Below are 24,616 nucleotides of genomic sequence, written 5' to 3'. Positions count from 1 at the left end.
TCAATCGAAGCAGTCCTTACATGGATGCTCCAGGGGGGTATCATCTAATCCAACCGGTAGCACACGGGTTCCAGAGTCGTTTCTCGAAGTCTCTTTCCAACGACGTCAACCCGCTAATCGGTCCATCACTCCTCATCATCGTCGTCACTTTGGTCGCCAGACCAGTCTTCGATCTGGGCCCATCCACAACCCCATCTCCGCCCGCCGCTCTCGCCATTGACCCGGAGATCCCGCGCTTGTTCCCGACCTTCGTGCCAACATCGGACCAGGTAGTCATCCCCCACTGTAACAAGCTTTCCCTTGTCCGTCCAAGACAGAGCGCCAACCTCACGGTCATGGCCACGCACTAGTGGCGTTCCATTACGAATGATAGGTATATCGTCCTTTTCACTCTTTGCCGCCAGGTTGGTGCTGCTGCTGCTTCGTTGAAACAACGACCGACGAAGTGGGTCGGGCTGAGAAGGCGGTAACGGCTTCGACGTATCCGAGGAACTAGCAATGGTCGAGTCCGAGAGCGAGAGCGATGCGGTAAGCTCGGCCAGATTATGTCCAAAGTAACGCTCTTCAGTAGGGAAAACAACCGCGCAGGCATCACTACTGCCGACCGCAAGCATTTCCGGACGACCATGCGAGGCAGGGCGTACGGCGGCTTTGACGTAGAAGCTCGTTGCATGGAGTGAAGGATGACGGAACCCATACATGGGACCAAGCCCACTGTGCGTTGCGCCATATCGTCTTCTCGTCGCCTGCGAAGACAGTTCAGGGGCGTGCCCCAGATGAGGTGCGCAGTCGAGTAGGCATAGACAGTGTTGTCTTTGGTTAGGGCATATAGTCGCGTGCTGTCCGTGTTCAGTGACAGCGAGGAAACACCAAATGGTCTCCAACGTGAGTGTGAAGTAGGTGGTGCTATAGTTGACAATGCCGTTGCACCTTTCCGTGAGGAGGACCGGATATCCCAGAGCTTGATTGATGCATCCGCTTCACAGGCTGTGAGGAGTAGGTGCTCCCGTCCTTCTGGAAGAAACTGCAGAGCGGTAACAGATACATCACCGATCCGACCAGGTAGTTCTCCTCGCGAGGGCGTATCGCCCGGTCCAGTGTTAGCGGCCTGCTGGACCTGCCGTTGTGTCCGGGCATGCGCGTGGTAGATGCTATTCACCACACAGCCATTCTTCGGCTGCCGTAGACGGTACGCCAAGCCGTTGTCGTATCCGGCCAATGCGGGGATATCTTGTACTGGCCCTCGGCATCGAAGATCCCAGATCTGTACACTGCCGTCGCGAGATGACGTAGCTAGGACTGAATTGTTGGATTGACCTGGTTGGAACCGAACTTGTTTCAGCGAGGCGGTATGGTTCATAAGTACGGCGACCGTGGACTGGGTCATCATGTCGATGACCCGGCCAGTCTGATCGCCTGATGCGGTGGCAATAAGAGAATCATCCGCGGAGAAGTCCATGTCGATGATGGCGTTGCTGTGAGCCTGAAATGATAGGTGGACCTTGCTAAAAGGCTCTGAAGAAGGGTCTCCAGACGAGTCCAGAAGACGAATTTGGCCTTCTTCGTCACCCACTGCCACTAGGCTGTTGGCTGCGATGACGTTAGTCGAATTGTGCTTCTACATAGGCAGGCAATGGGGAGTTTGTATACATACTGTGACACGCCGTAGTGCAGAACGGTATACAACGGCCTACACCATCTTGGCTTGTGCACATGTGGACGTCCTCGGGGCGGGTGTAGAATACGCTCGTCTCCATCCTCCAATCTGCAGCAGGACACGACATGTATGATCTAGAATGCCCGGGCCTAGGAAGGGCACCAAACTCGCGCTGGAGCCTTTGGCCACCAAGCCCATGAGCAGTCAAAGGCGCAAGGCGCTTAACGGGTTTCTCTACAGGGAGATCCTCGTCATCATCGCTCTCTTGGGAGTCCAGGACGTCTTGGCTGGACTGTAATGACCCGATTGGGCTAAGAAGAGCTGTCTTGCCGATGGGGGAAGGCTTGATTGGGCCATGATCAAGAGGCTCAGGCCGGCATGGCGATGACTCAGGGGTATGGTGGAATTTGCGTCGTTTCGTCGCTCGGAAGTTGGAGGCAAAGTTTTCGTTTATAATCAAATCCTCTTCCTCCTCATTAGGGGGCTGAAGAGGGCTCGAAGGTGTCGGCGTTTGATAGCGGTTGTTGACCTCGGGGCAAGCCAGCTCCTTCAAAGCCTTCCGAGCCGGGCTGATGTGGGTTATATGAGATGACAAGCTTGACCTTGGGGTAAAGAATCGTCTAAACTTCCTAGGAGTAATGGACGGGTTCTTTCGTTCCTTGCCATTGTTGCGTCTGGGAGGCGACGAAAGCAGTCTTGCGTTCTCGGTGGGAGGAGAGTTTGATACCATGACGTTATTCGAATAGACCATCGAGCTATCAGACTTTCAACCAAATAACACCGCCGCTGGCTCTTTTGCAAAGAGTAGATGGAGGAAGTGATTATAAAACAAGGGTTGACATACTAAGAAACAAAAAAATGGACTGACGGATGATGGTACAGTTCTGAAGATACGGTACAACGAAATGAGATGACAGAAACGCAGTGGGGGGAAGCGTTTCCGGGCTACGCTCTTTAATGGGGGCGGCTCACCACGAAAGCTGCGCGACGCGTTGAAATCACGTCCCGCGATGCTGCAGCTGCAAATGCACTTTACACGAAAAGCCGGAGAAATATGGGTCGTGCTAGCTGAGAAGGGCTTGGGCTTTGGAGGTGCCACTCATTGGACCATTGGCTGCCAATTGCCCAATGCGGGCCCGGCCTGCCCAGTGCCACCAAAGCCCGATAAGATTGATAACTTTCCTTTATCTTATCGCCTCGAAAAAAAATAATGGTCGCTGAAGAAGGGTGGGACAGGACCGTGACAGCGCCGGAGGCTGCTTTCTGACAAGACAACCCACCTTCACTCGGATACTCGACGCAATTCTTTCGGCTTACTTCACCCAATAACGGTGAGGCCTTGTCGTCAATATGCCGTTCCAGAAGAAGACCGGAAAAGGTCGTCTGGACAAGTGGTATAAACTTGCGGTTAGTACCTGCACTACAGCAGCTTTGTCCCGCAGGAGTAATGCTAATTGCCAACCATACAGAAAGAGAAAGGTTTCAGAGCCAGAGCTGCTTTCAAGCTGATTCAGCTCAACAAGAAATATGGCTTTCTCGAGAAGAGTCGTGTGTGTTTGGATCTGTGCGCTGCGCCTGGTGTACGTCGATTCCCAACGTTCTTCAGATCCCCCGTCGTCCTTTGCTAACCGTCAAATCAGTCATGGTGTCAAGTAGCTGCCCAGACTATGCCGCAGGGTAGCATGATTATTGGTTGCGATTTGTCCCCGATCAAGCCTATCCCCAATGTCATCACCTTCCAGTCAGATATTACAACCGATAAATGCCGAGCTACAATTCGCCAATACCTCAAGACATTGAAGGTGGATGTGGTGCTTCACGATGGTGCGCCCAACGTCGGTACAGCCTGGGTCCAGGATTCCTTCAACCAGGCCGAGCTCACGCTTCAGTCGATGAAGCTGGCGACGGAATTTCTCAACGAAGGCGGCACTTTTGTGACCAAGGTTTTCAGATCAAAGGATTACAACTCTCTTCTTTGGGTCTTCAACCAGCTATTTAGCAAGGTTGAAGCGACCAAGCCCCCATCATCGCGAAATGTCTCTGCCGAAATCTTCGTCGTCTGCCGTGGCTTCAAGGCTCCCAAGAAGATTGATCCCCGATTCCTCAATCCCAAGACCGTCTTCGCCGAATTGGCCACCGCGGCTCCCAACAACGAAGCCAAGGTGTTCAACCCCGAAGTCAAGAAGCGTAAGAGAGAGGGTTATGAGGAGGGAGACTACACACAGTTCAAGGAGCTGCGCGCCAGCGAGTTCATTCAAACCCTAGACCCGATCGCTGTCTTGGGAGGATACAACAAGCTCTCCTTCGATCAACCGCCTAATGGTGATGTAGCACTGGCTGCTTTGCACAAAATGCCCGAGACCACCGAGGAGATCCGACTTTGCTGTGCTGATCTGAGAGTTCTTGGCAGGAAGGAGTTCAAGCTCTTGCTCCGGTGGCGTCTAAAAGTCCGCGAGTTGTTTGGGTTCCCAACCAGGAAAACAGCAGCGCAAGCCGCCGCGTCAGCCTCGGAAGAGGCAGGCGAAGTGGCCGCGGTTGAGTCCATGGATGAAGAGTTGAAGATGCAGGAGGAATTGCAGGACCTGAAAGACAGAGACAACACCAAGAAGAGGCGTGAAAAGCGCAGGGAGAACGAGAAGAAGCAGAGGGAGATTATTCGCATGCAGATGAACATGATGGCACCTATGGATATCGGTTTGGAGCAAGATGGTCCCATCGGCAGAGACTCCCTGTTCGGCCTCAAGGCTGTGGACAAGAAAAATGCCGTCAACAAGATCGCCAAAGGCAAAATGGCAATCCTCAACGAGACTGAAGCGAAGAAGGACCTTGACAGTGGAATTGGCGAGACAGAAGACGATTCCATGGACGAGGATGATGAAGACAGGCTAGAGCGAGAACTTGATGGCATGTACGAGCAGTATCAAGACCGAAAGTCTGCAGCCGACGCAAAGTTCCGTGCAAAGAAGGCGCGGAAGGAGCATGATGATGGCGAGTGGGAAGGTGTCTCTGCGGATGAGCAACAATCAGACGATGACGGAGAACTCGAACAAGATAGCAGCAGTGACGACGATTCAGACGAAGAGGATGCGTTGCCGGCAAAGAAGCTCTTAACGGACCTTGATAACACACCCGAAGAAGCTGGCGGTTTGTCTAAACGGGCGAAGAGTTTCTTCAACCGCGACATCTTTGATGGTATCCTTGACGGCGACGAGGATGCTGAAGAGGAGGATGTTGAAGTGGTAGATGCTGCAGCAGAGGAGGATGATTCGGATACAGAGCTCAATGCTATCATCAAGAAACAAGCTGAGAGGAAGAAGAGCAAGGCAGACAAAACCAAGGCTCGGGAGAAGGAGAAGGACGGCTTCGAGGTTGTCAAGTCTGACTATAAGGAGGACGATGACTGGGAGGATGAGGACAAGCGTCGTTCGGATGGACAACAACCTGGTAAGTCATGGTTGATTCCCAATTCAACCGACATCGTACTAATAGGCTGCAGACATCGATATCATCACAGCCGAGGCCATGACTCTTGCTCATCAGCTGGCAACTGGCCAAAAGTCCTCGTATGATGTCGTCGACGATGGTTTCAACAAGCACGCCTTCCGCGACAAAGACGGCCTGCCAGACTGGTTCCTGGACGACGAGGTGCGGCACGACAAGCCGCACAAGCCCATCACCAAGGCGGCCGCCAACGCGCTCAAGGAGAAGATGCGGGCCTACAACGCGCGCCCCATCAAGAAGGTGCGCGAGGCCAAGGCGCGCAAGAAGTTCAAGACGGCGCAGCGGCTCGAGAAGCTCAAGAAGAAATCAGATATGCTCGCCAACGACGAGAACATGACGGAGAAGGAGAAGGCCGAAAGCATCGGCAAGCTCATGAGCAAGGGCGCCAAGAAGAAGCCCAAGCAGAACACCCGCGTCGTCGTCGCCAAGGGCGTCAACAGGGGTATCCAGGGCCGTCCCCAGGGCGTCAAGGGCCGCTACAAGATCGTCGACCCCCGGATGAAGAAGGAGATGCGGGCCCAGAAGCGAGTTGCCAAGAAGCGGAAATAGACCTTGAACTAGCTATGATACCGTGTATAGATGGCTCTTGTAAATACCTTTTCCCTTGTACATGCTTGGAAGAAGGCGAGATGTGATATTTGAGCCGTGACGTAGAAACCGTGATGCCATGATGCCTTAGACTTACATTATTAAGACCTATTCCTTGCACCCTAAGACCGTCAATAAGAGCGCATCGCGAAGCTTCCCTAGAAGCCAAACGATCACTTCCAATATCGTCGCTATGTGCGTGTCATGAGGTTGGGACTGACAAATCATTGAACCCATAAAACTCCTTTTTCACTGTATTTTGGTGGTATCTACACAGTCCTACCTTGAAGACCATACGCAAAGTAACATTAAGGAGGCTCGACAAAGGCTCAGAGCAGGCCAAAATCCACCAACGTCAAGATATAATAATAAAGCAGCAGCAGTAACAGCAACCTTTACTTCCTAGTACAACAACCCCCGATCACCGCTTACCGGCATTCCGCCTGCTCTTGCCGAGCCTTGCTGTTTTCGGCGGCTTGCCCTTGGTACCCTGCTTCATCCCCTTCTGGCTGAAGCCACTCAGGTCGCCCGAGCTGATGGCGTCGCCCGACTTGGAGTGCCGCTTCTTGCCGCCGAAGCCGTACTTCTGGTCCTTCTTCATCCGCTTGTTGTTGGGTCGGTCGCCGTCACGGCTAGCACCCCGCTTCTTCGAGTCGTGCTTGCCGAGCTCCTCCTCGACGCCGACGTCGAACAGGTCGGCTTCGTGCGTGCCAAGGTCTCCCGAGTTCTCAGCGCGTTCTGTTGAGGTTTGCGTTAATTACGGGAAAGATAAACAAGTAGCAAATTTTCCAATCGTAGCAGCTGTTGAACAGGCTTAAGGGGTGGCGGGTTGTGAAGAACTTACTCCTCTTGAGGGTCTTTATCTTATCCAATGTCTCTTTCTTGGCCTTCTGGCGCTCCTGCAGCTTGTTGACCTGGACCTGCTTGCCGAACTTCTTGAGGTCGCGCAGCTTGCGGGCCTCGGCCGACGCCTTCTTGGCGCTGGCCTCCTCGACGAGGCGGGCCTTGACCTTCTCCATCTGGCCGTCGTCCTTGACCATCTCGGCAAAGTAGTCGTTGGGCCGCGAGAAGGGCACGTTCTCGGCCTTGAGCAGCGAGCGCGCCTGCTTGACGTGCTCGAGGGCCTGGCCGTAGAAGGCCAGCTCCCGCTTCAGGTCGTCCATGACATCGGGGATGTTGTCGGCGGTCGGCTCCAGGCTGGACAGGCTCATGTGCGACTTAAAGGGGACGGACTTGTCGGTGGCTATGGAGATGCGCTTCAGCGCCGCCTCGAGGGCGGTTGTGTTGTTGATGGTGAGGCGCTGGTGCGGTACCAGGTCCTCCTTGTCCTCGTCGGGCAGGTCCTCGAGGTCTTCTAAGGCGATGTCCTCCTCGGGGTCTTCTTCATCGTCATCTTCGTCATCCTCCTCTACAGCGGCGGCGGCCTTCTTGGACGGCTTTTGCTTGAGGGCGGACTGTTTGGGTTGTCGCACGCGGGCGATCTTCTCTTCCATTTCGACTTCAGAATCGGAGCTGGCGCTATCGTCAAGGTATGCGGCCACATCGCGCTCCTCTTCGTCATCGTCTTCGGAGTCATCGTCGTCCTCGTCGTCATCAATTGGTGCACCACCCTTGACCTCTTCTTCATCATCTTCCCATTCCTCTCCCTCGCTGTCTTCTGCGGCCCCACCACTCTTCTTTTGCTTCTTCTTGGAGGCTTGCTTGGCCACCTTCTTCTGGTGCAGCTTCTTGAAATCTACACCTTTCTCGTGGGCAAGCGCCATCTTGAGGCGGCTTTTGGTCACCATGGTTGCGGTTGTGGAAGGGCAGTTGGTCGGTGTTTAGACGGTTTGAATTGGCTGTCTGTTGGTTTTCCTGCTGCTGTTCTAAGTTCCGCCCAAAATTTTGGACTGCATCCCGCGATAAGGTATTTTTTCTGCCGCTATCGCACCCACTTCAATGCACCATGCGATACTTGGGTACTTGCCTGTCAGCAGGCGGTATGCAACCATCTACTCAGACGCCTCAACACTGCACAGCATCCATCAATCGAATCTCGAGTCGAATCTCGAAATGGTAGAACTGACTCTACACGGGCATGCTGCATTTAATTATTCACCCGTTGCCTTCTAGCAACTACGGGGATTATTTGATGCATAGCCGGACCTGGCACGTTAACTTTGTGCCAGAACTGGACAACTCCAGTGTGAGCGACCTTCATTGCTGAGGGGTCACCTTCAATAATCCATTTCCTGAGCATGTACTGGGTCTCCTCGCTCATTTGATATGGTTCTTTCAGGACCACATAATGGCGAGCTTGCAGTGGTTATCCAGTCGACCGACTGTCTCCACGTCAAGTAGTAACACAATGGCAAGCCTCACGATCGGAGTGCCGAGCAACCCAGGGACGACACACACTTGCAATGGGACATCGGCCGATGTTCCGTGATGACTGCATACTTGCTATCGAATCCCGAGATGGGATCGTGGCGGATCGGCGGCGATGTGTATCACTATGGCCAGATGCGGGCCCTTCCGTCTATCTTCGGATACGAGGTCGTGTTCCTGTTTCGCAAACAAGAACTGCCCATAATCCGCACACATTCTTCTTGGTCGACGTAGCATCTGCATGCCAGCAACAAAACTATAGCTAGACCTCGCTGTCCGATTAGCTCCTGGTATATTGTGCTGCCTTGGACCTGGCAGCTGTTATTCTGCTGCCTGGCCGCTATACGTACGGGACAGGTTATCGAAACTCCACAATGGTGTCAGCTCGATTCCCGTGTTAGGAAGTGTCCCAACGGCTCTGTGTGTTTGCCGTGTGCATATCCTTGGTGTGTATGCTTATTAGTATTTGCCGGCCATGAGGAGATAGTATCTCGTGTTTCATCAAGACGCCCACATATCACATCACTTATGGCTGTTGGCCTTGGTTGGGTCCATACTAGGAATGTCATCAATGACGGCTCGGGGTCAGCTTTATCTATGTATACATCCGGCAACCCTACACGTATTTAAGGCTGGCCTCCTCTTCTCTGGATGAGGATGGTGAACATTGGATTTGTATATTGTACTGTGCCTTAAATGATACAGTCGAAACCGTTTCCATTTTCCACTCGTTTGGCATTGCTCAACCTGGTGAGCGTTCCTCAGGACGTTCAACTCTCAAAGCGAGCCCTTTGACTTGAGCGAGAGAAGATATCATCGCGATGTCGACCAAAGAAGCCCAAAATGCATACGCCAGAGACGACCAGGCGTCTGAATTTCCAGCTCGGAGCCCCGTCGAAGCACCGGCAGTGGCCCCGGGCCGTGCCGATGCCGTGGTAGCTGCTAGCCACCATACCTGTCAGTGCCAGACAACGGCCGCCTGCTATACAGTCTGCTGCCACGGCGTCCGACACCTAGCAGGACATCACTCTTACCACGAGCCGGTCACAGCTAATGTCGTCCCTGTTCCGCTGCTTCAGCGCTGGTCCGCTCTCGCGCAGTGCCCTGGATGCCACGAAGTTGCGCCCACGGTGGTCAAATACAAGTCTGGGAAAGGTACTCAGTAAGTAGCGATCCCGTCTTCGCGAGTCCACTTCTTCTTATTCCCTCTCCACCCTCCAATTGTTCTCTATGTCTCTCTCCCGGATTGCGTATCTTCTCCCGAGAGAAAGAAAGAAACCCTTGGGGTTATTTCGGCCCCAGCCCGCCAGCGGTAGAATGAAGTTCAGGGCTAACCAATGTCGCGTATAGCTGGATGGCCACCTTCTTCTTCTTCACGACCGGAATATTCACTTTCATTCCGTACGCCGTGAACCATTTCAAGAACGCCGAGCACTCGTGCGTGCACTGCGGGAGGCTTCTGGCCACTTATCGCTTTGGCAGTGGGCCCAGGGCACACGTTCTCTGAAAGTCGGTCGATCGGTCGGAAAGAAGTCAGGGTGGTGCGAGAAGGATTCTGATCTAGTGCCAGGAGGGCAGGGAGATACAGCTTCTGTAAGGGATTGTCCTATAAACAAACAGCGGTGATGAATCCTTCAAAACGCCGAGGGTACGATCGAGAGTCCTGGCCAAATCGCTCCGTCCTTTTCGACAAGTCACAATTCCAATATGGGCAGCGTCAGAAAACAAATACTTAAGTATATAGCCTATGTTGATAAACACTCCCTAAAGGGAGAGATAGTTGAATTACCGACAATGGCGTAACATCGTTGGCCTTTTCCTCAGCACTGCATCTGCGACCAAGGACAGCAGGGTTCCCATTTTTATCACATCCTGACTCCTTCAGGACTAAAATGCCAACGCAGTGTAACCAATATGCAGGTATGCGAAATGTAGTGTAATTATGTGCCGGAATGGCGGGGTAATCATCAGCGGCACAGTCGGACCATGACACCTTTCTGATAAAGCTGAAAGGTCCCGGTCCCCTACTTGAAGGACAGAGAATGTCTCTCGTCCTGCGAACTCGGTAATCAGGAAGTTTGTTGACGGTCAATTGTTGGTATACAGAATGAGTGCCCATAACGAAACAGTGACCCAGGCGCAGGGCTTGCTACAGAGTCTCAACCCGTGGTACACCCTTGTCCTGCTCCCGCTTCTGACACTCTTGGCATTGCAGCCATGGCGCACGTCAAAAAGGGAGCCCCCGAGCCTGAGAGCGACAATCCCCTATATCAGTAATGGCTATCAGTTTCTGGCAGACAAAGCCAGATTCTTCAAGCGACTCGATAGGATAACACCCTATATCATCTATCTCCCATCAGCCTTATCCTCGTCCGACGAAGCTTACAGGTCGTACAGAAAGGCTTTCCGAAAAGCCAGTATCATCAAATTCAACATTGGCCCGAAGCTTGTGTACATGGTTTCCGGTGCGAGCAACGTCCAGAACTTGTTCAGATCAGGGCACGGCATCAATGATGACAGCATGGTGCGTACTGCGGCCGAGGTCGTCTGGGACATGCCCCCGGAGGACTTGGCCAAGTTGGTCAACGACAGGAGCGGTCGTAACAAAGTACCTAAGCCCGGATATGAAAACATGCCAGCTCATGAGCGGTATTGGTGAGTAAGCCCCCAATCCCTTTCTGTATCCAAAAATCGCTGATCGCCGACTTCGTTTCGACAAGGTCGGCCAATCACGAGCTCTACGACAAGTTCCTCTTCAGCAAGGAGTACTCGGACGCGTCCGCGCGGAAGTACTTCGAAGTCCTCTCCGAGCGGCTGGAGAAGTTCCGGCTCGGCGAGTGGACGACCTTGTCCCTCACCGACGTGTTCCTGGCCGACATGGCCCACAGCGCCATCACGGCGCTCATGGGCTCGCGGATCCTGGTGCTGAACCCGGGCTTCGTCGAGCACTACTGGACCTTCGAGCGGTACCTGGTCGAGTTCCTCGCGGGCCTGCCCAAGTGGCTGAACCCGCGGCCGTACCGCGCCCTCGAGAACTTCAAGGCCATGACGATGAAGTGGGTTGAGGCGGCGTGGGAGAACTTCGACTGGGACGGGCCGGACGCCGAGGCGGCGTGGGATCCCCACTTCGGATCCCGCGTTATGCGTGAGGTGTCCCGGTGGTTCAAAGACAACTTCGCATTCAAGAGCCAGTCCGGTTTCTTTGCCTCCTTACTATTGGCGTAAGTTGTGAGAAGAAGAACAGACCTTACCCCTGGCCCGACCCCGCTTTCCCTGTCCCCTGCTAACCGTCCCGCCTGATGCTAATGCTCCCTGCGAATGCGAGTAGGCAAAACTCCAACACGGTCCCCGCGGCCATGTGGTCGGTGCTGCACCTGATGGAGAACGAGGAGCTCTACCAGGCCGTCCGGGCCGAAGTGGCCACCGCCCTCGTCATGGACCCAGTCACGGGCGCGCGCAGGCTGGACCCGCAGACGGTCGGCGCCCTGCCGCTGCTCAACGCGCTCTACACCGAGACGCTGCGCTACCACGTCACCTTCAACATCATGCGCGAGGTCTCCGAGGACACGCGGATGGACGGGTACGACCTGCGCCAGGGCGCGTGGATCCAGGCGTCGACGCAGATCGCGCACTTCGACGAGTCCGTCTGGGCGCGCGACGGCCACCCGGCTGCCGAGTTCTGGATCGGCCGCTTCCTCGAGTACGAGGACAGGGTGGTCGTCGACACGGCGGGCGAAAAGGAGACGAGGCGCGTGCCCGTATTCAACGGTTCGACTCGGCCTGGGTCATACTTTCCTTACGGTATGCTAGCACCCCTATCGTCCCGCTTTCTTCTTGTCTTTTCTTTTTCTTGACTTTAGGACTATTGCTCCGGGACTAATGCGAAACTACCCTTGATACAGGCGGTGGAGCTGCTATGTGCCCGGGCCGTCAGTTCGCCAGACTGGAGATTCTGATCACAGTGGCCTTGCTCGTCTCGAAGTTCGATATCGAGTTCCTTGAGTGGACGTTTCCGGACGGTCGCAAGTCTGACCGCCCGGGTAAACCCGATGAATCGGTCATGGGTTCCGGTGTCTTACGCCCGGATCGGGACATGAAGGTTCGTTGGAAGAGGCTCTGGTAAACAACAAGTCCGTTGGGCAAAAGAAAACTTCGACGCAGAAGGGGTTTCTTACTTGTCTCCCAAGCAGGGAATGACTGCTGGCTACCTCAGGGTGCAGGGCATCGCGAACCTTGCAAGACATTGTGAATTGACAATTACATATCAGTAAAGATAACGAAGTTACGACATCATATTGAATACGAACAACGTGTACATAGAGTAGTACAGATGATTGCACTTGTATGAACGAAGCATCGCAAGAATGGTCACATAGAAATGTTAAGGTTCATCACGGTAGGGTGGCATATAATGTAATGTTTGGTTTGGGAAGTCTCATTGACACCTGAAGTAGTTGGTTGGCTTATATATGCCTCGTCCAGCTTAGAAGCGAGTGAATGGTAGCCACTTGCCCCTCAAAGTGATGTTCACCCAACTAGATTCACTATGTCAGCAACTGAGAGAGGACAACCTGGGTTGATTTAGGGAGAGGGGGTTTTTGATGACTTACGCAACACCATCCTGATCCACCTCCTTCTCAACCTTGCTCGAGAACGCGATCGCGCTCATGATGCCGTCCCCGAACTTCTCGTTCATGACGGCCTTGAACGCGTACCCGTAGTTCTGCACGATCTCGTACAGTCGGTAAATTAGCGGCTCGACGGGCGGCATGGGCCCTGCGCGCCCGCGGTCGGGGAAGCCGCCCATGGACTGCTCGAGCTGGTCGCGCGGCACCCCCAGCAGCGACGAGAGGCGCGTGATGTCCTCGGCCGACGCCTGCGCCTGCCCGTAGAACAGCGCGGCGACGGCGACCTCGCCACGGCCCAGCTCCTGCGCGATGCGCTCGAAGGAGAGCTGCTTCGTCGCCTTGGCGTCGAAGAGCGTCTTGGAGTAGACGGGTAGACGGTCGACGATGGTCGACTGTTGCAATTGTCAGCTTGTGTTTTGTTTTGTTTTGTTTTCTTCTTCTTTTTTATATATATCTTTGTTCTTCCTCTCTTTTTCTTGTTTCATCCCAGCGAGGAGGAGAGTGTGGGGCAGGGACGCCAGCAACTTACATCGAGAGTAGCGATCTTTGAAGTGTCAGACATCTTGAATTTATTAGGGGGGTGATGCGATACGTAGTATAGGAAGTCAATAATCTGTCTCAACACACCAAAAGCAATAAGTATAAGTTTGAGATAGGGTAGGATTCAGATCGGATCTTATAGTAGCTGACCTGATCGGTGCAGGTCTCCAATGTTTCTTTCCCCCAGCGACGGCATTTGGACCCAGCTGAACGTCATGCATATGCCTTCCCCGCCTTTATAGGTGCGGAGATATGCCGGGATCTCGGGGTTGGCGAGATCTTGCGGGTGCGCTCGCACTCTTTTGAATACATATGCTGTATGCTCAATCGTGCACTATATCTGCGCTATTTTGGATCTGTCGGCCACATGCTCTTTTGTATTGTATGCTTCCTTTACTATTGGAAGGTCACGTGTAACCAAGCTGGACTCTCTAGCTGCTAGCTTCCAAGTGCATGATGTGACTTACAGAAAACCCTGCCTTGCCTACTGGGGACCATGCCATCAAATGTACTGTGCTGCTATGACTTACATGAAATCTAGTTCAGAAACCCAGACAACCTCGACACTGCGTTCATCAACCCAGACAACCTCGACACTGCGTTCATCAACCCACAATACGATGCGACATAGCATATACACAACATTGGCATCTCGAGCTCTATCCAGCAGTGAGTAGTCGCCCAAACAGACTCTCGAGTTCGATGGGAGAGCCGCTGCGCTCCTCAGAGTACCATATTCCACCTAACCGCCTTACTCCTCATCATGGTCAGGATCCCAAGCGTGAGGTACTTCTCGTCCACGAGCCTCAGCCCGCCATACGCGCCGCGCAGCTCGTCGCAGAACATCTGGAGCGCCCAGCGCGTCTCGGCCGCCGCCGCCTGGCCCGGCCGGTCCCGGGCCAACAAGCCGAGCGCGCTCAGGGCGACCGTCACGTCCGCGTCGAGCCCCGGCTCGACCATCTTGGGCGTCGCCGTGAGCTGGCGGTAGCAGTCGGGCAGGACCCAGCTCATCGCGCCGCGCCAGCGGCCGAACTCCTCGTACGAGAAGAACGTCGCGAGCGCCGCGTCGCCCAGGGCGGCCCGCGTGGCGTCTCTCGCTTGGGTGTAGTCAACCTGGTCCCTGTGGAGGTGGCGGGGGCGCCCGAGGCGGTCGTCGACAGTCGCGTGCTCGTAGAAGGCCTTGCGGGCGACGGCGTATTGCTCTTCCTCGGCGGCGAGCCATTTTTTGATAACGGCCTGGGGGGACTCGTAGTTATCGCTCAAGTCTTCGCGGAACATCTGCAAAGATACGATGGGGTTACGCACTCCGAGGCCCCCCAGCTGCGATGGAAGGAATATGAAGGCGTTAGGGATGTCGGTGAACCCGAATCGCTCCTTCATCTTGGCTTTCAAGTACTGGACAACATTGCCAGGTTCGGCTGCTTCCGAGTTTCCGCTATCGTGCCCATCTGACGCACTGAACAGGGAAGCTTGCATCCGCTGATATGTTTCAAGGACGCTGTCTATGTGCTTGGTTCCAAAGCAGAAGGCAGGCTCACCAAATGTGTGGCTGAAGAAACGCCCGATGCAGCTATTCCACGTTTGCACCCAGCTCAGAATACTGTCACATGCAGCAAGCTGCTTCCCCAGCTGAGCGACATGGACATTAACTTGCCTTTGGTTAATGATCCATTCCCCGCTTTTGGGGTCAAGTAGCAGGTGGCCGATTCCGACAGGGCCTTTCGGCAGGATGGACTCGATGGCAGGATCCCGAGGCTTTCCCTCATCCACCAGACAAACAGATCCCGTCTTGTGTGCATTGAACTCGAGCCCCATGACTTTGGCAAATCCTTGCATTGCTGTCCATGCCTTGGCACAATCGGAAGGCCCTCCGGCAAGGAAGAGATCGTCATGGAGCCGGTATAGGAGCAACCCTGATTCCTGGTCGACTACGATGTCCATGACGAATAGGACGAGCTCACCAATGAACTTCTCGGTAGCGTGGGCCATGGGAACACCACGTCGACGGGTTTTAGGACCTTTGGGTTCAGCTCCATCGGTGGCCGGACTGATATTCAGAGGGGCCTCCAAGACCTTTTGGTAGAAGCTGATGAGCTTCTCGGAGAACCCGAAGAAGCGCATCACAGCGAAAATGGTGGAGTGCGAAAGCCCAGTAGTGTACCACTGCAGGTCTGACTGCAAAACTACAGCCTCTCCATGCTGTGCCTGGCTGAGGAGGGCCTCTGTGGCAAGTGCACGGAGCAGCTCTTGCTTGATGTTCTGGAAAGGGGCACTCTCAGTCGCATCGTCGTCTGGGACGGTGTCGTGTGATCCAGAGCCAAGGGAATGCACCGTCTTAGGCAACTACGATAGTAAGAAGTGATCCATATAGCGATCCTTGCGTACTTCATCGGTATTGCTGCGCGGAGAGACTTCGTTCAGGTAATCTTCTCGTCGTAGTTGTTCGGTTTTGCCTGGCGCGGGTCCTGCTGTCCATTTCCAGCTGGGTGCGTTCCTCACAAAGCTCGTGAGACTCTCCCTCGTCATAGTGCAACAGCGAATTCCTACAAACTCGACGAAAATGGCTTGTATAACGTCCTCGTCCATCCAGATCCGGTATTTGCCGTTCAGCTGTTGGCGAGGAAGCACCGGGATGCCATTGTCTCCGGCTTGCCACTGCCAGGAGTCGAAGTCGGCATAGCGCATGTTGAGAACGTCGCCGATTTCCTTAAGAGCTGCCTCGTTGTCAAGAAAGTCTCGCAGGGTAGCCTGTTGCTCGTCACTCACGAGGTCTTCGGCGAGGAGCCCTCGGAGACACCACTTGAGACAGTCGGAGTCAAAGGGGCTGCGCTCGTTCATGATGGCGTCCCCACGCTGCTGTATTCCCCTCGCAGGTTTTGCAGACTGTTTGTTGCCTCATCGCCGTCGAAAAGACCCGCCATGAACATATTGATCTCAACCTCGTCGGTCTCGAGAGGCTCGAAAACGACACGTTCGAACTTGTCACACAGTTCCTGCAGCCGTTCCTTTTGACGATCAACGAACTCAAACGAGTCGTCATCCGCGACGGAAACCCCCTGGCTCATTGGCGCACTCGGGTTCATCCATTCGGTTACCAATCGGGTGTATAAGTACGCCAGTCCGAGCTTGCGGGACTGCACCTCGAGCTTGGATCTGAGCAGCTCCTCCCAGGTTCTGAACATGTCGGCTGGCACTGACGCATCGTACCGAGCTTGCTGGAGCCAATGCTTGATGTTCTTGACTTTGTTATCATCTATGGCCTCAGGGTGGACGTCGTTCAAGCCCTGCAACAGTGCTGTGATGCGCTTCCGAGGGTCATGTGGGAACTGATCGGCCTTTGATAAAATCTCGTGTTTGCTTTCCTCATATCGGGCACGCTGCTTCTCTATTTCGCGGATCTTGGTGATGGAAATAGACTGAAGTGTCCGAGATAAAACTGAAGCGGGTGGAGTTATCTCGTGGTATGTAGGACTGGTATACCTACTCGTGTATTTTGAAGCTAGGGCAGCTACGAGGAGCAGTAAAGGAACATTTACCGCAAGAATGGCTGGGAAAAGAGGATATAGAGAAATAGACCTCTGGTTTCAGTGACTGTATTCTCAGTTATATACTCACTCACCTCTGTCATATTTCATTTACTACTAGTGTCTGCCTTCCTTGGGCAGCTGATTGGACTGGACGGCCAGGGGGCACATGGGCTTGCAGGCGGGGTGCCTGTTCTGCCTAGCGAGGGCCGGTTTGCTGCCTGCTGTCATGGGCGATCCCGCCAGTCTTTCATAACAGGAAGCAGGCAGCCTCAGGCCCATGCGTGGGTTATACTAGTATAACCATGCGGCATAGATATTGGAATGAATGCGCACTTGAATCCATGTTCAACAGAGATTTCGGGCTGTCGTGGCTTTTGCAGCGGGGACGATCGGGGAGAGAGTGATGTTTGTTAGGTGCTGATGAGATATGAACTTGTGGGTTGCACAGCGTAACGAAGGCTAGAGAGAATATTACCTAAACACGATCTGACCAAGATGATGATGACGTGAAGCCAATCGCGCCACTGATGGACGGCTGGACTTGATGGAGGGGTAGTAGTTTCATGCCCCGCTAAAGTTTATTCTCGACTTCGTGACGATTCCAAGTTTCTCCAACAGCGGCGCACTTTCTATGATGCAGCAATTACCGGCAGTCATTGGCGAATCATCTACCGTCCCGAACAATTCTTGCACCAGGGGTTGTTGCTCAGCGCCAATTGAGAAGGAATTGGCGGCGAGAGATCTGCAGAAAAAAAGTTGAACCACCATCGATTATTTCTCTCTCGCTCTCGCTCTCTCACTAAACGCATCACACGGTAAATACGCCGGTACCAATGTCAAACTCGCATAACCCGGCCGCGCCGGCCGAGCCCCATGAAGGCGACAATCTCTCCCATTCCAGTGACGATGACATGAGAGCGGTCGAGGTGTGTGCCTTTCCTCCTGATTTCGCCTGGCTGCGCAACCCAATTCAAAATAGGTAGCCGCCTTACACAATGCTCGTTGAATCTAGGTGTCCTTCGATGCGACCAGTCCCTATCGGAGGAAAAGCTCAATGGCCCACGGCGATTCCGCACGACCGCGCCTGAACCCGCCATTGAAGAAGACACAATGCCTCGTACACCAATTCATCGAGAACGAAAGGTCGGGCCAGCGCCTGGGGAGGAATTCTAGTCCCGATGACCTCTCTAGCGAGGTCGGCCTGGACCGCGTGGTCGAACCAAAGGGACAGCAACCCGGGCATCATCATCACCACCACCACCACAAAGCCAAGAAACCAGCCTTCATCGAATCAGACAGCGCTGAAACCTCGGACGCCGGCCAGGCCGACGAGCAGTCATGGAAGGTTGCTGTCACCACACCTCACGAAGAGCTGGACCTATCCGCCGAGAACCACGAAGTGCACAGCAGTCGCCTGCTTACGAAGAAGCAGCTGGGGGAGATGGCTTGGGGTGTACGAGAGCTGAGTCGACGGCTAGGCAGTGTCCGGCTCAATTTTGAAGCGCGCTCCATCTTCATATTGACAAAGGTCTTCGACATCGACTTGGTGCCGAAGACGAGAGAGATAGCCAAGTGGCTCTTGAGCAAAGAAAGGGGTGTCCGTTATACGGTCTGGCTACAAGACAGCTTGAAGGAAAACAAACGCTTCGATCTCAAGGGGATGTTGGAGGAACTACGGCAGGAATACATCGACGCCGGAGAGCTGGAACCGGATGCGCCGATAGATGCTATAGAGAAGCGGGTTCGGTTCTGGAACGAAAACTTGTGCCGCACGAGGCCGCACACATTTGACCTTGGCATCACGCTGGGAGGCGACGGCACAGTTCTCTACGCCAGTTGGCTGTTCCAGAGGATCGTCCCCCCGTTTATCAGTTTCGCTCTTGGCAGTCTAGGGTTCCTCACCAAGTTCGATTTCGCCGAGCATCAAAACACCCTGACAACGGCACTGAAAGATGGTGTCACGGTTAGCCTCAGGTTGCGGTTCGAAGGCACTATTATGAGAAGCCAGGCGCGACGCACGCCGGAGGGCAAGGACCAAGGCTCGACGAGCGACTCTGAGACGCAGCAGCAGAGGGATCTCATCGAGGAACTCATCGGCGAGGAAAAGGACGACGACCACACGCATCGACCTGATGGCACGTACGAGATCCTTAACGAGATCGTTGTCGACCGAGGCCCCAACCCGAGTAAGCAAATGCACCTAAAGTTGTTCGAAACACGGAGTGGCTAACCTACCTTCTATAGCTATGTCGTATACCGAAGTATTCGCAGATGACGAGCATTTCACGTCCATCTTGGCTGATGGAGTCTGCATCTCAACTCCCACAGGGTCCACGGCGTACAACTTAGCGGCCGGAGGCTCATTGTGCCATCCGGAGAACCCCGTGATGCTACTAACGTCCATCTGCGCGCATACGTTGTCGTTCCGGCCCGTCATCCTGCCCGACACGATCGTGCTGCGTATAGGCGTCCCGTACGATGCGCGGACGAACTCGTGGGCCAGCTTCGACGGGCGGGAGCGGCTCGAACTCTTCCCCGGGGACTATGTAACGATCAGTGCCAGCAGGTTCCCCTTCGCCTCGTGCATGCCCCAGGGCCGGCGGAGCGAGGACTGGGTGAACAGCATCAGCGGAAAGCTGGGCTGGAATACGCGTCAAAAACAGAAAAACGACGGCTACCAGAAATGGGATAAATGACCTTATTAGAAACGAATTGGACAGGGCCTATGCATACGGGATCAGATGCTACCTTTGGCGTGTCAAACAACGCAGCGCGCTCATAATTATGCTCCTCGGAGGCGATCGGGATTCCCATTATCCATTAGTCATGCGTCATGCCATCTATTATATGGATACGTATTACCGTCGAACTATCATATAAGACAAATTGAATGATGTTGATGCCCACTGTGCCCACCTGATGCTCCCAAGTGTAATCGGTGGGAAAGATGTCCGGAACGTGTGCTCGACTTCAGCCCGTACGTAGACTACTGCTAAGTACGGCCCTACTTGCATATGTTTAACTCCCCAAGCCAGGTATTACAGTAGTGTGCAGCATAGCTTTCACACCAAAATACAGAGTGTGACCGAGGTTTTTCAAAATCATCGTCCCATCTGTATACGCCCCATCTGAAGTGCTGGAAGACCTGAACACCGGTAGGTTGACCAATCCCGCAGGCTGCTTTTGATCCCCGGGCTCACTTGGTATGCTTCCAGTGAAAGGTCAGGTAAATACAGTTATTTAGCGCAATACTTCATGCAAGAGTTAAACTTGGCCCAGCTGGGTAGTACATGTATACTAATTCGTCCAAGAGACATTCATGTTCGACTACGCGTACCCTACGACTACCTGGGCGAATGGCGGCATGAACCTTATCTTGACATGAGAATAAACCTTAACCAATCTCATGTAAGTCATCAGCTGAGATCCCACCCGGAGCATACGGCCATGCCCGTATCATCTAGCATCTGGGAAGAGCCGACAAATGGAAAGGAGGGAGAAAGAAGAGAAAGAAAGAAGAAGGAAAAAAACCGACTCGGATCGGTCGCCCACCTCCCTCGGCCGGTTTGCTTGTGCAAAATGCGAGGCCAGCTAATTATAGCCAAAAGAGGAAACCCGCCTGGATCATCATTGGCCGGCCCCCCAAGTGTCAACGTTTCACACTACACGATATCTTTCCGTCGATCAATCACAAGCGCGCATTAAACCAAGCCCAACCCTTGTTGTTTCTGCGACTGACATTTTTTCTTGTCTCTTTTGTGTTTATGTTTTAGCGGGCAACTTTTCTCTCCCTCTCTCTCCATATATCTCTCAAACACATACATATTTTTAGGTACTTAGGAGGGGCAGGAAAGAGAGAGAGGGTCTATGAGCATTGAGTAGACACTTGGGCAGATGTTCAGATGTTTCTCAGCACAGCCCTACTACCTAACTACATGTACTACATACACAGCTGAGTAGTGGACCTCAGGAACCACAATTCCCAGTTCCTTCTCGGGGTTTTCTGTGCGGCAGTCCGGCGCGAAGTTTCACAAACGACCGGGCCTATACGGGCCTTGGCACTCGTCTGAGTAGTCTCAAGAGAAGCTATTTTTTGCGCAAAAGGAGTTAGCTCTCTCCTTGCTCTGCTCGACGATCACTGAGTTGAAATCGGGTTGGCACCTGTCATCGTCAGAGACAAGTCCCCCTGTTAATGACGCAGGAAGAATAACTCATTGGTGTTAAGAGAGCGAGGCGAGTTCTTCCAGAAAATTTTGTATTGCATATATATAAAAAATTGGTGCCGGAGCTTGTTTGTACTATTGTAGTAAGAAATAGTCGCTCTATCATGTAAAAGCAAAAAGGCCCAAGCCAAAACTGTGCACGCCTCAAATTAACAAACCACCACCCCGGAATTGCCGCTCCTGCTTCTTCCTGTAGGGTGGCTGTCGTGATACGTAATAAAAAGCATCGCCTTTGTCAAAATGCAACTCCTTGGCCGTGTGTACGTGATGTGATATCAAGTCCCTTCCCGTCGAGCAAGGCCGTTTCCCTTTTTTTGGTCTCAATCCCACCCCTTTCCCTTTCCATCCCAAATGGGTATCATCGGACATATGTAGTGGCACAATCGCTAGGCTCGCAGTTGGTCGGTTCGTTCGTGTGGACGGACCGGGAGGAGGACGTTGGAGTGATTAATCGAATGTAGTAGAAATTCATATATTATCCAAGAGTTTCCCTTCCCCAGTCTTTCCTTACTCGGCGTCTTCGGATGTCTCGACGAAGGTCATGGTGAGGCCCTGAGGGTCGTCGACGTTCAGGTTGATCGAGTCTATGCTGGTCGACGTCGTCGCCTCGCGCTTGTCCTCATCTCTCTTCACCGCGGGGGCAGCAAAGACCGGGACCGACTTAACGTCGCGGGTCTCGGGCTTAGTTGTCTGTAATTCTGTCAGAAAGGATGCTCGTCAGCATGCTGTGCTTGCAGTTTTGTGTAGTAGGATTTGGACTTACCGGCAGGGACGCCACGGCGGACGTACATGGTGGTGACCTTGGTGCGGCGGCGAGGCTGGGATGACTCATCCTCGCTTCGCTTGCCCATAGCCTCCTTGGTAGAAGCATCCGCAGCAGCGGCAGAGACATCGGCAGAAGCGGCGCCTTGAGCCTTGGCAGCAGCACCTACGGCCTTGGCGGCAGCACCGCCAGCAGGACGGTTGTCGACGATGATACCAACACCAGCACCCTCCTTGCCGGTACCGAGCTGGACGATGGGGCCCTTGACGAGGGCAGCCTCGGCATACTTCAGGGCACGGTCGAATCCGGCAAGGTCACGCTTCTTGGGGGCGGTGTCCCTCGGGGCAATCTCCTTGCCCATTCCCTGGAGAGTTGAGACGGAGGAAGCTAAAGATACAGTGTTAACACATGATGGGAGACAGTCGAGTTTGGGGGCGTATTCATGACGTACCTTGGTCCTGGAGAGTGGCGTCGCTTGTAGCAATGCTGCTATCCTGAGGCGTAGCAGCAACCTCGGGAGCAGGGGTGCTGGGCTTAGCAGCGGCGGGAGCAGCAGCAGCAGCGCTCTGGCCATCGGTGGAAGACGTTTTCGAAGAAGCAGCCTGAGAAGCGCCTTCCGAAGCGGGTTGGGCAGCACCGGCGGTCTTGGCGGCGGCGGCGCCACCGGCAGCGTTCTGCTGCGCGGCACCCTCCAGAGTCGTGAAGAGCTTGGATACATCTTGGCCACCACCGAAGCTTATTTCACCATCACCGACTACCCTGTTATGGAATTAGCTCGAGTCAAAGACGAAAAAGGGTGAGTCGGGCTAGGCAGGGTCCACATACAAAGCAGGCGAGTAGGCACCAAGGTTGATGTTCAAGGGAAGGGCGTAGACCGAGGCGAAAAAGCCGGCGGCGGCAACGAGGCGGTAGCTAACCATCTTGACGGTAGGTTGTGGGGAGTTTGGGGTTGGAAGGGTGAGGTTTTGTTTGGATAGATTAAGAGATTGACTAATAGTATAAAGCAGCGACCAGCGTAGAAACGGGTGAAAGAATGAAACGGAAATGTAAGTATTGATTTCTGGACCTGAGCACAGCTGGTTGAAGACAAAACAGAAAGTCGAGATGCCGTGCCGCCCTTCCTATATACCAACGAGTCGCCTCACGGAGGGAGGCGAGCATCTCCATCCACCCTCCCCCTTTGATCAAGCTGGGGTCTTGCAAACAAGGTAGGCCATGTTTAGCACGGAAGGCACTTGCTCCCGACCGCCAAGGCGTTTCTATCGTGAGATAAAAATATCTACGAGCGGACTGGGCCAAGATGCTGTCGAGGCTGGAGACTAGACGTCTAGGGCATGGAGAAGCTGGAGTCAGCAACCCTAGACGGGCCCCCTGTTTATCGGCCAGGCCAAGCAAGTCAAACGGTGCTTGACCGTGAAACAGCGAGTCGACGTCGAGGCCTCGAAGAGGGTCAAGATTTTCGCGAGATATTCGAGATGAGGGCGGGCCTAGTGCAGCTGAGGTTACCACGAGGCTCTTGGCTGAGGATGCCAAGCCAGCCAGGTTCAGTGGAAGCGTCAATGCGACGGGCGCAATCACAGAAATAGTCGGAATACCCTTACTAACGATGATGGAAGCAGTGCAATGAGTGCCAAGTGCAGCGCAGTGTGTGAGACAAGTTCCATTGGCCAAGTGGGTCAAGCACTACTGTAACCTGCCAAGACCAAGAACACTTGGTCAAGGGGTAGCGATGGCCTAGTGCTGTCCCCCGCGCTCAGAGCCCGACAACCAAGATGCGAAGCTTTCTAGGCCAGGGTAGTGGCAAGGGCCGTAGCAAGGGCTCCATAATCTGGACCGCCAACACCGGACGGCCTCCGCAAAACGAATTACCTGCCCGTCCAAGCAGCTGGGGACGTAGGCTATAGGTCGCAGTAGTATAGCCTAGCCAAGACAAGCAGAGTGACGCTGATGTTTTAGATGAAGAAACTTATCAGAACCTCTGTTGTTGGCCTAGCTTGGGTATCAGACGAGACGGGGCTGTTTAAGGAAACAATTCTTGCCATTGGCCAGTAGGACCGTAACGTCTCTCGAGAGGAACGCTGGACGGAATGCGCCTCGTATGTAAAATGGCCTAGGCTACTGTAGCATAGATGCCAGTTCCATTTATTAGTCTCGTTTTGCGTCAACTTTTGCGTGTCCAAGGCCGGTGGACAACTCCATGCCGGCAGCTAAGACCCTTATAGACAGAGAGGGCATGGAGCTCGCGTGCGACTTCTCTAGAACGCCAAACAAGGCATGATCCCAATTGATAGCTGAACAGAGACTTTGGACGACATTGGAGTGTTTCCGCCGGTATGGTGATAAATATGACCTCAGTTGTGTTCAGCAGACACGGTCCGATCGCTTGCTCCTGTCTTCCGTGAGTCTGTTTTAGAGGCTCATCGGTTTGCCCAGCGATGCGATCGCGGGTAGGAAGGGGTTGACGACTTGGCGATACGACACAAGATCTTTGGCCTTTGGTGTCATGAGCTTGGGAAGCTTATCAATCAAACCCGTTGGGTTCATGGTTGGAAGTGCTATGCAGCCAAGCAGCCAAGCAGCCAAGCAGCCAAGCAAATATCAATCCCACAGCACACGCGAACCACACAGAATTGCGACCCAGCAGACGGGAGACACATATCATATCTCGCGCTGGGTTTCTTCTTCTTCTTCTTCTCCCTCGCTATGGTTTGATTCGTGATAGCGGTGCCTAGCGGTCGACCATGGCGTTTCAAGAGGACCGTGTGCCAAGGTGAGTGATGACCCGGGCGGCGGCCAGCAGCCAGGAATAGAAAACTTGATGG

The 24,616-nt window shown here is 53.8% G+C and overlaps 10 protein-coding genes across 10 annotated transcripts; 4 read left to right on the top strand and 6 right to left on the bottom strand.

Annotated features, from left to right (window-relative positions):
• Positions 1-125: 125 nt before the first annotated feature.
• PG994_014308 (WD40 repeat-like protein) lies at positions 126-2,387 on the bottom strand (the record flags this gene model as incomplete). The annotated part of the gene is made up of 3 exons (XM_066865717.1): positions 126-649; positions 700-1,590; positions 1,655-2,387. 3 exons carry the CDS (start codon positions 2,385-2,387, stop codon positions 126-128), a joined length of 2,148 nt encoding a protein of 715 aa, XP_066708846.1.
• A 620-nt stretch (positions 2,388-3,007) lies between these two features.
• On the top strand, positions 3,008-5,707 carry PG994_014307 (Spb1 domain-containing protein; the record flags this gene model as incomplete). The annotated part of the gene is made up of 4 exons (XM_066865716.1): positions 3,008-3,064; positions 3,127-3,237; positions 3,298-5,101; positions 5,154-5,707. The coding sequence occupies 4 exons, from the start codon at positions 3,008-3,010 to the stop codon at positions 5,705-5,707; spliced, it is 2,526 nt and encodes an 841-aa protein (XP_066708845.1).
• Positions 5,708-6,167: 460 nt separating this feature from the next.
• PG994_014306 (rRNA processing protein) lies at positions 6,168-7,533 on the bottom strand (the record flags this gene model as incomplete). The annotated part of the gene is made up of 2 exons (XM_066865715.1): positions 6,168-6,484; positions 6,591-7,533. 2 exons carry the CDS (start codon positions 7,531-7,533, stop codon positions 6,168-6,170), a joined length of 1,260 nt encoding a protein of 419 aa, XP_066708844.1.
• Positions 7,534-8,934: 1,401 nt separating this feature from the next.
• PG994_014305 (uncharacterized protein) lies at positions 8,935-9,620 on the top strand (the record flags this gene model as incomplete). The annotated part of the gene is made up of 2 exons (XM_066865714.1): positions 8,935-9,275; positions 9,464-9,620. The coding sequence occupies 2 exons, from the start codon at positions 8,935-8,937 to the stop codon at positions 9,618-9,620; spliced, it is 498 nt and encodes a 165-aa protein (XP_066708843.1).
• A 600-nt stretch (positions 9,621-10,220) lies between these two features.
• On the top strand, positions 10,221-12,236 carry PG994_014304 (cytochrome P450; the record flags this gene model as incomplete). The annotated part of the gene is made up of 4 exons (XM_066865713.1): positions 10,221-10,768; positions 10,834-11,334; positions 11,442-11,914; positions 12,016-12,236. The coding sequence occupies 4 exons, from the start codon at positions 10,221-10,223 to the stop codon at positions 12,234-12,236; spliced, it is 1,743 nt and encodes a 580-aa protein (XP_066708842.1).
• A 360-nt stretch (positions 12,237-12,596) lies between these two features.
• PG994_014303 (cyanate hydratase) lies at positions 12,597-13,303 on the bottom strand (the record flags this gene model as incomplete). The annotated part of the gene is made up of 3 exons (XM_066865712.1): positions 12,597-12,648; positions 12,724-13,133; positions 13,271-13,303. The coding sequence occupies 3 exons, from the start codon at positions 13,301-13,303 to the stop codon at positions 12,597-12,599; spliced, it is 495 nt and encodes a 164-aa protein (XP_066708841.1).
• A 701-nt stretch (positions 13,304-14,004) lies between these two features.
• Positions 14,005-15,402, bottom strand: PG994_014302 (uncharacterized protein; the record flags this gene model as incomplete). The annotated part of the gene is made up of 1 exon (XM_066865711.1): positions 14,005-15,402. One exon carries the CDS (start codon positions 15,400-15,402, stop codon positions 14,005-14,007), a length of 1,398 nt encoding a protein of 465 aa, XP_066708840.1.
• Positions 15,403-15,624: 222 nt separating this feature from the next.
• PG994_014301 (uncharacterized protein) lies at positions 15,625-16,119 on the bottom strand (the record flags this gene model as incomplete). The annotated part of the gene is made up of 1 exon (XM_066865710.1): positions 15,625-16,119. One exon carries the CDS (start codon positions 16,117-16,119, stop codon positions 15,625-15,627), a length of 495 nt encoding a protein of 164 aa, XP_066708839.1.
• Positions 16,120-17,641: 1,522 nt separating this feature from the next.
• PG994_014300 (ATP-NAD kinase) lies at positions 17,642-19,504 on the top strand (the record flags this gene model as incomplete). Its single annotated transcript, XM_066865709.1, has 3 exons — positions 17,642-17,734; positions 17,821-18,994; positions 19,053-19,504. The coding sequence occupies 3 exons, from the start codon at positions 17,642-17,644 to the stop codon at positions 19,502-19,504; spliced, it is 1,719 nt and encodes a 572-aa protein (XP_066708838.1).
• A 2,034-nt stretch (positions 19,505-21,538) lies between these two features.
• Positions 21,539-22,714, bottom strand: PG994_014299 (uncharacterized protein; the record flags this gene model as incomplete). The annotated part of the gene is made up of 4 exons (XM_066865708.1): positions 21,539-21,729; positions 21,795-22,181; positions 22,246-22,553; positions 22,620-22,714. The coding sequence occupies 4 exons, from the start codon at positions 22,712-22,714 to the stop codon at positions 21,539-21,541; spliced, it is 981 nt and encodes a 326-aa protein (XP_066708837.1).
• Positions 22,715-24,616: the final 1,902 nt, after the last annotated feature.

This window comes from Apiospora phragmitis (assembly GCF_038363925.1).
Source record: "Apiospora phragmitis strain CBS 135458 chromosome Unknown utg000013l:1.0-2965645.0:1.0-2969333.0, whole genome shotgun sequence".
Taxonomy (NCBI): Eukaryota; Fungi; Ascomycota; class Sordariomycetes; order Amphisphaeriales; family Apiosporaceae; genus Apiospora; species Apiospora phragmitis.
The sequence above is the reverse complement of the archived record's forward strand: the minus strand, read 5'-3'. Positions and strand labels throughout refer to the sequence as shown.